Source organism: Genypterus blacodes, unplaced genomic scaffold, assembly GCF_046128005.1.
Source record: "Genypterus blacodes isolate CSIRO-AG114 ecotype Tasmania unplaced genomic scaffold, CSIRO-AGI_Gbla_v1 ptg000070l_1, whole genome shotgun sequence".
NCBI classification, from domain to species: domain Eukaryota; kingdom Metazoa; phylum Chordata; class Actinopteri; order Ophidiiformes; family Ophidiidae; genus Genypterus; species Genypterus blacodes.
Genome location: NW_027466880.1, coordinates 4,983,538 through 4,992,152, shown reverse-complemented (window position 1 = coordinate 4,992,152; position 8,615 = coordinate 4,983,538). Strand labels below are relative to the sequence as shown.

Sequence of the window (8,615 nt, the reverse complement as noted above, 5' to 3'; positions counted from 1 at the left end):
ACTGATTTTAGCAGATTTTTCCATTTTGCAGTGGTGAAAATTCAGTTTTTAGGAAGAAATGTATAAGACAAACTTGGGTATACAATTGCAAGTATAAACAGCAGACAAGAACATAAAACAACAATAAAAAAAAAAAAAAAAAGTCCTAATGTTTACATTAACAATAAAGTTTGAGATTTCTAAAATTAAAGTAACTGGACAATAGAAGAGAGCTTAAGCAAATCTTCACAAGAATCACAGAAGTTACATTTCTGTAAAGGAAATTTTTCCATTTCAAAAATATATACACAATATACTGTATATTCTGGTGTTGAGAGATTTGTCTGGTAAAACCCTTCACATGACAAATCATGACAATGACAATTCCAGATTACTGAGATTAAATAGCTGACTGAAATAAATATATATATATATTTATATACTGTATATACACACACACACACAGTATACGGTATATACATATACATAGATAACATAGAAAAGTAGATGGAAATTAAAAGGCGGGATCCATTATTTAAAAAACCACAACTTGGACCTATACAGATAGTTAGACATTACACAGATACAACAATTGCTTGGAACTCTTCCGGAAACTAACAGTTTAGCATGTAATAGCGAACCTCGACCACAGGTCGGTATGTGTCACCTTCATCATTGTACCCAGGGAAGCAAACTGCTGCTTGTCTTAGTTCCACAACACGCACTTTTCCAATCTGCTTTCTAAAACCTCGCCGGGATGAGCGCAGACAATTCCGTTGGAAACGCCTCTGTTCCTTTACGAAGCCTGCTCAACTCCATCCAGTGTATCAGAGATCGAATCAGAGGTAAACACGACGGAACCATAATGGCTATCACAGCACAAATAAACAGGGAAGCCACATGCTAGCTAGCTGTACCTCACAACATTGGCATGAAAATAAATGTATCACGTATATATATCCCGTATCTTGTTATAGAGTTCCGAGTTAAGGCTAGGCGCTGTCAAATGATGCAATTCACACAAGGTCATCACATGTACACTTGTGATGTTTGTTGTGATCTTTCCGAGAGAGAAGAGTGGAACTTTTCCTCGCTCACGTGTCACTCATGTGTTTTGATCAGATTCGTTATGGTTTCGTTCCGTACCTGGTGCAAGAAATTCCACGTAAATTGAAGACCACGCTTGTTTACGCGAGGCTACAAAAACCGTACCACCCTCAGAAATTAGCGCTGTTCTCGATTAAGTCTTAGAGGTCTTTCATTTAAGTTTAATAATCGTAAGGTGTCAAACAAACTTACACATTTTAATTAAATTGTCCTTCTTGTCGAATAAAGCTGATCTCCCAAACACTTGGGTTTGTGACAACATTGTAAACACTAAGGGTCAGATGTACCAAGTCTAAGACGCAGAGATGCCTGTTGTGTCTCAAAAAGGCGCAGTCATGCAGAGTCATGTCAGGGTGCGCTTCTCTCCGTTACGCATGGGTTTTAAGGTAGGACCGGCGGGTATATTACAAGTTTGGTTAATCAAATAATCCGTTGAATTTGCCAAGGTGTCGTTCCTGTATGACACCCATCCCACAAGGGCTGACATGTGACCTCAGGTGGTTGCAATGTAAGAAACCTGGGAGTGACTCCAGTGACTTGGTCCTCTTCTTAACCTTAGTCAACCTGTTTATTTTGGAGATTATATCCCTCAAAAAACTTCTTCTTCAGCAAGGTGCAAGTGTTTTCTCTTTGGAATTAGAATTGGTCTGCTGGTGTTTTGTTTTTAAGAGTGTCTCCAGAGTGTTCTCAAAGTAATTTTGGACAGAATGTGAGTAAAAAAAAAATAAGTTTTGCTTTGATGTTGGGCAATAGTATTCTCAATGGGCCGCAATTTGTACTTTGTGGTTCACGTACGCACATCTGGCCCAATATGTTTGGTTGAGGAAAAGGTTGACTAAATTCTACATTTGTAACAACAGATGGAGAGTCCAACAAATCGGATGGAACGTTCAACCTCTCCAACTTCTGGGATACGCTGAGTTGAGTATATGTTTTACCTTCACACAACCCCCTTGTACATCCTCATAGGCATATATTCGGCCTACAAATGTGGTCTGTGCAGGATTCGGATCATAATGTAAGATCCAGCTGCATCGTTTCATATCAAACGCACTAGAACAATCTTTGAAAAACTGATGTCTAAAAACCTTTTTTGTTCTGTTCTAAGACCAGGCGGTGAAGACTGTCTCTCAGGAAGTCACTATACTCAGCCTGGCCTTCTCTAGACCCCCACTGCCGTCACAAGAGGTCAGACTGTTATTGTAATCAGGATCTCATCTCACATTTTGTGTGATTGAAGATTTTGAACTTTTTTCTCTCTCTGTAACCCCTGCTCCTTACAGGATGGAGAGAAGTTAGCAGGGTCCATCATGAAGAGTGTATTGAGTCTGTCCACAGTGTTTTACTGGCTACCAGAGAGTCAAGGTAACCCCCTGTTACTCAGAGATATTTTTGAACTCTTGAGTTTATACTAGCTTGTGGTGCATCATTGCAGAATTCATGTCTGCCTTTTGTTGTACCTTTATTTGCTGCGGTAGTAGGTGGTGTTCCATGCTCGGATCATTCAAGTTCAATGTATTCTCATTTCATGCCATGATCTGGCATTTGGTATGATCATTAAAAATTTCACGCATATTAAATTTTTTGTAACTGAAGTCTTTTGCATGTCTCTCACTATGTCAGTTTTAGCAGCCACAATGTGTTAGTATCGGTCCTCTCTGTGTCCCAGGTGTCAGTCTGCGCAGACACATCAGAGATGCCACAGTTGAAGTTCTGGAGGGAGTGGCACAACTGCTTGAGGTCATACTGAGCTCACCACTACAGAGGTACACACACGCGGGCGCACATGCCAAATGTTGAGTCACACCTTTCCCCAACCCACAAAGTCTACTTATTTTTCTGGCAAGCTCCTTGACAACTACAAGAGAGAGGTGCATGTACGTGCAGTACATGTTCACTTTCTTTACTACATCTTCTTTCCCACACACTTAGACAAGCACAAGACAAATCTTACACAACTTAAATCTCTCTCTCTCTCTCTCTCTCTCTCTCTCTCTCTCTCTCTCTCTCTCTCTCTCTCTCTCTCTCTCTCTCTCTCTCTCTCTCTCTCCCACTCACTCACTCACTCACTCACTCACTCACTCACTCACAGTTTCCTATCCATCTCCTCTTCCCTCCTTTCTCCTTCAGTCTGTCCCAAGAGCAGCTGACATCAACAGGAAGTGTGTGGTCTACCTGTGACCATTTTGCACAGCTGCCCAGAGGTCAGTGTGCTTTACTGAGTTAAACATTGATACTAAATACATATAATAAATATAAACATATACTTATATGTATTTGATCAAATAAAATATGTGTTTCATCCACAGATAATAAGGCAGCAGTGCTGGTTGTTCTGTCGTCTCAAATAGGAGTTGTGAAAGATGCTACAGATGAAATTGAACAGGTACATACTCACACAGGAATTTTAAAATTAATTGATATTAATCAATAACAGCAAAAACTAAATTTGGCACCCCAGGCTCAGTGATGGATCCTCAAGGGAGGTTGGCATTACCTTAATGAATGTATTGATGAAGTCACTGAGGTAGGAAGGAGCCAGATGAAAACGGCAAATTTCATTGGAGTTCTCTGGTGGACAGGGAGCCAGTAGTGAATCTGATGGATGGGAAGCATGAGCATGATGTGCTGAAGTTTATTGTGAAGATTTTGAGGATGCTGTTCCCCAGGATTGGGGGGAACAAGATGTATCATCAGTAATGTAACCTGGGGTCTATGGTTGTTTTGGGTCTCCTTACATAGTACACATGGTGGGTCAGACCCTGACTTGAGTCCCAGCAGTAATGACCCACAGGGAGATCAGTGGGAAGAAAAAGCTGTGGGTAGTCAACAAGAAAATGCAATGGATTTGTTAGGACCACAAATACCAATGGTTCAGTCAAAAGAAAAAAACACCTCTTTTACCTACTATATCATGGAAGTAGAGTGAAAATTAAAATGCAGTTACACGCCATCTATTCCAGGCGTTGTCCGAGGCCCATGACCCCTTCAGCAACATGCTCATCGATCATAACGATGAGGAGGAGCCTCTAGGCAACCAGGACACATATTGGTCAGAAAAAGACCGGCTTGTGATTAGTCCATGCCAGGGGCTGATGAAGGCTTCAGCTGCGTGCCTGAGGAAGCTGATATCTGCCATTAAAGCCAATGGTGACGTTACCACAGCTCAAAACGTCGCTCAACTGGATAAGCTAGTGGAAATCAGCAAGGACATCAGCCCTAGGTATGTACACTCTTTATTATTACCCTATGCACTGCAGCTTGTGATTATGCTCTCTATCACTATATCTAGAAATGTTGAGTATTAGAAATATATAGTTGGTTGTGGAATTAGCTGTGATTGTAACAACAAATATCCATTAAATCTAGAAATACCCAAGTCCTTAAAATGGTACTTGCGGCCGGACCTTCAAACACCCAAAATAATGAAAATTTGTCTTTTTGTTTGTTTTCAGTGTTGATGATCTGGCTCTCTGTCTCTACCCCCCGATGGACTACAGCGGAGTTGAGAACAATGTAAGACACACAAACACATGCACCTTTTTTCATTTAGTATAAAACAATTGTACATTGGAGGATCTGGAGGATCTCTTTAGATTCAGGAGAGTTTGTATTTTCTCGCACAGGACGGTAGCCTGTCGCCATCTCTTGTGCTCACACCACCTCTGTGCCTCATCTGCACTCTGACGGTTTAGAAGTGGAAAGAGGAGCGCAGTCACAATGGGATTTAACTGAGACAATCTACAAGTTATCAATACAAACAGTGAATCAGAGATTTAAATGTTGTGACTTCTGGAAAAATGGTGGCAGAACATTTACCTTACCTTACCTTTTTTTTTAGAGGACATTTACGCACAATTATAACTCGTGTATACACGCCTATATGCAGGAATCCTTACAATACATTTGCTCCTTTGAATTGAAATAGTTTGAGCCACAGGAATAAAACATTTGAACCTTTAATCGATCGACTTTGGGAGGTGTTGTTTGGGAGCAAGTGTGTTAAACTTCAGACACACACAAACGTGTTTAAATTGTGTAAATGTATGTGGATGTTTGTGCTGAGGCTCTGTGTTGGAAGTGTTGACACTGTGGAAAGAATCACTGTGAGTTCTTGCTTCATATACTTGCCTGTCCATCTTTGTTCACAGATCCTCCAATCACCTAATTGTGCATGTGCATGGGTCAGAGTTTCCAAACTTTTGCACATAGTCTCATGTTTAGTCTTTTATAAATCCAAACGTTTGAGTAGATGGCGTACGCAAGTTCCAAGACCTCTTTTGTGTGTATGCAGTGGTTATAAGTGTGGCCCCTGGTGTGAATTTCACATTTCCATTATACTTTTGGTTGAGTGTTTACCTCAACAGAAAATATTCTCACTGATCTCAGTTCCTTATAACAAAGACCTGCATGATAGAAACATATGGTAGAGCTCTGATATACTGTGTTACATAAATGCAGGATTATCTTTCCATGGGTTCATCATTTCACAAATCACTTCTCTACAGGTGTCTGAAGTGGCTGCACTGTTAAAGAAAGTGCTGGAGATGATCAGGTAAGATCAACCATTTTGACATGTTTTAAGTTCCAGTTTAGTGGGCAGTATGCCCCTGCCCACTAAAAACCCAACTAATATAAATTGAGTGTTAATTGAGTTTTAGCGGGTTGATTGCTTCACAATTTAAAAAAATGTAAATAAATAGCCATAATCCCAATATACTGTAGTTACTCACAATTCGTTAAAACACACGCTCTATTAGAAAAGGGTGAGAACAAATACGAAATTTGAATGACATGATGCCCCTCCTCCCTACCCTCTTCCCCTCAGGTCCACCCATGTGTGTGGGGAGGCAGAGCTAAGCTGGGTTCTCTTCTTAGATGGAGCTATCTGCCACAACCTGCAGAAAGCTAAAGACCTCATCCAGCAGGACAGCTAGTGTGTGTGTGTGTGTGTGTGTGTGTGTGTGTGTGTGTGTGTGTGTGTGTGTGTGTGTGTGTGTGTGTGTGTGTGTGTGTGTGTGTGTGTGTGTGTGTGTGTGTGTGTGTGTGTGTGTGTGTGTGTGTGTGTGAGGGGTATCTCTGTACTTACTTTGGGAAATAATAAAGAACAACATTTCCATTTCTGAGCTCCTCCTTGTAAAGAAATGTTGTTGGGCAAGTCCGCCTACCTTTGCTTTTCATTCATGTGTATCCTTTGCAAAGGTTAGAAGGGCAAAACACACTCACATGCTACTCCATACACAGTGCATACGTGAGTTGTTAAGCATAAAATCTCTCACTTTGCTATAGTCAGTGCATTGGTGTGGTTGTTGTTGTTCCTTGTTTAAAAGAACATGAAAGCATAAAGCAAATTCACAAGGTATTATCTGTCTTTAAGATATTTTGAGATAACATTCTGTCTCATGTAAGAAGCTGAAGCAGAAAATGTACCCATACTTACTTCAGGTCACTCGATGTTTGTGTTGCTCCATTCGAACCTACTGTGGTACTAACGTACCTGTGACACCCTTTGCATTGTAATATCAGGGTATTTTAATTGCGTCACCCTCAACTCCCACCTGACTGGCTTTACACAGTGTGTTGACAAAGGGACACTGAATCTGCTTTATGCAAACATCAAGGAGGCTTATAGGGCTTCAGCTTTACCACCACTTGGCAAGTCAGATCAGCCCCTGTTAATGTTGGTCATGCTGGCATCCCATTCTTCAACCAGAATTTGTCCCAAGTCGGCCAACATGGTTGTGTTGGTCACTCTGGCACGAACAGCACGTCCAAGCTGATCCCAAGTGTTCAATGCACCGATAGAGTAACATTTTTTGGTGGAGGCAGTGTAATGGTGTGGGGCGGCATCTCCCTCACTGAAAAAAAAAACAGGCTTGTCATCATTGGAGGCAATCTCGATGCAGAGAGATATCGAGATGAAATTCTGCAACCAGTGGCAATCCCATATCTCTACAGTCTGGGACCAACATCTATCCTCCAAGATGAAAACGCTCACCCCCACAGAGCGGGGTTTATCATAGACTATTCTGTCCAAATTCTGGACTACCTCCAGAATTTGGGAGTGGAGGGGTTGGAATGGCCTGCCACCAGTCCTGACCTCAACCCCATTGAACACTTGTGGGATCAGCTTGAGTGTGCTGCTCGTGCCAGAGTAACCAACACAACCATGTTGGCTGACTTGCGACAAATGCTGGTTGAAGAATGGGATGCCATCCCACAGCAGTGTATGACCAGGCTGGGGACCAGCATGAGGAGGAGGTGCCAGGCTATTGTTGCTGTGCTACTCTATGCTACTGAGGCTCCTGTTTGATGAATGAATAAATTGTTAAATTGCTATCATGTCTTGTTTCATCAGATTTCAATCATCCAATCCACCAAACAAGACTCAACAGCAAAAAAAGCTGCTTGAGAAGATTTGGCAAATTTGTCATGGGCACAACCCACATACTCAGCTCTGCTGCTTATCCGCACAAGTCTGAACATGTTGCAATATTCGAAAGGCCCTAGGAGGGACAGGCGAGAGGGGATTTATATGTGTTAATGTAGGCACTGCAAGTGTGTGTGTAAGTGCTCTGATGATTCTGATTCTGATTATGAGAAGAGACACACAAAAAACAAGTGAGGGAAGGGTTTAAGATAGAGAGTTCTACAGCAGAACAGGGCTAATTCCCTGCTGGTCACCATCCTAGCAAGTTCAATGACCCAGAGACGGAGTTCATGAGCAGATAACATCTCAAGAAAAGGACTGATAAGATTTTCTAGCTGAACCGCAAGATGACCCAAGAACCAGGGGACTGACCACTATTCCCAATCAGCTGTGATCACGCTTTGAATTCTAAGAAGATTCTTTGGACACAGGACTTTGAGGACCATTTAGGTACTTTATAAGGAGTCGATTGCTCAACGGGGCCCTGTCACTGGCACAAAAAAACAGGTTATACCGGTCAGGCATCCTATCTCTTTCTCTCTCCTTAAAAGGAGAACTAGTTTATTCATAGCTTCAGCTAAGCATTTAGGCATTATTCATAGAATTGGTTTGTAAAGGTTAAGGTTTCATAATTAGTGTTGGGGGGCGGCATGAGCATTGGGAGCAGTGGAGGAGTGTGGAGGCCAGGGTGTGGGGTGGATGGTGCAGCAGATGGCTGTGAAGTAAACCTGTTGAAGAAACAGTTTAGCTCATTTGCCCTCCCCCTGCTGCCTGCTTGTCTTTCCTTCACCTTCATACAGAAAACATACAGAAAGAATACCGCAAGATGTGAATGAAACTGCTAGGAGTGTTTATGTTAAGGGAGTAATGAGCACGCCAGAGTTGGAAACAGGTGATTCAAATTGATTGTAGGCAACAAAAGGAAGTAAATTGACAGAAACACAAAAACACTAGCTATTACAAAATTAAACAGAGAATGTTAATCAAAGTCTTTTTCCACACCTCTATAGATGATCAGCCGGGTTGAAAAGACCATAGAAAACCCAATCAACACCACACAGCTGTTCCCTAATCTCAATGACAGTCCGGGTCACCTTAG

General features: G+C 41.8%; 1 protein-coding gene across 1 annotated transcript; it reads left to right on the top strand.

Annotated features, from left to right (window-relative positions):
- The first annotated feature begins 628 nt into the window (after positions 1-628).
- On the top strand, positions 629-6,924 carry ccndbp1 (cyclin D-type binding-protein 1). Its single transcript, XM_076156991.1, has 11 exons — positions 629-824; positions 1,947-2,006; positions 2,195-2,274; positions 2,370-2,451; positions 2,756-2,852; positions 3,217-3,290; positions 3,396-3,472; positions 4,050-4,309; positions 4,542-4,602; positions 5,595-5,641; positions 5,915-6,924. The coding sequence occupies exons 1-11, from the start codon at positions 737-739 to the stop codon at positions 6,021-6,023; spliced, it is 1,035 nt and encodes a 344-aa protein (XP_076013106.1). The 5' UTR covers positions 629-736; the 3' UTR covers positions 6,024-6,924.
- The last annotated feature ends 1,691 nt before the right edge of the window (positions 6,925-8,615 follow it).

Bases quoted from the DNA above. Each gene is read 5' to 3' on its own strand.
- ccndbp1 (XM_076156991.1), top strand. From the start codon at position 737: ATGAGCGCAGACAATTCCGTTGGAAACGCCTCTGTTCCTTTACGAAGC. The intron at 2,452-2,755 runs GTAACCCCCTGT...TCTGTGTCCCAG, and splicing joins CTGGCTACCAGAGAGTCAAG to GTGTCAGTCTGCGCAGACAC. The intron at 5,642-5,914 runs GTAAGATCAACC...TCTTCCCCTCAG, and splicing joins AAAGTGCTGGAGATGATCAG to GTCCACCCATGTGTGTGGGG.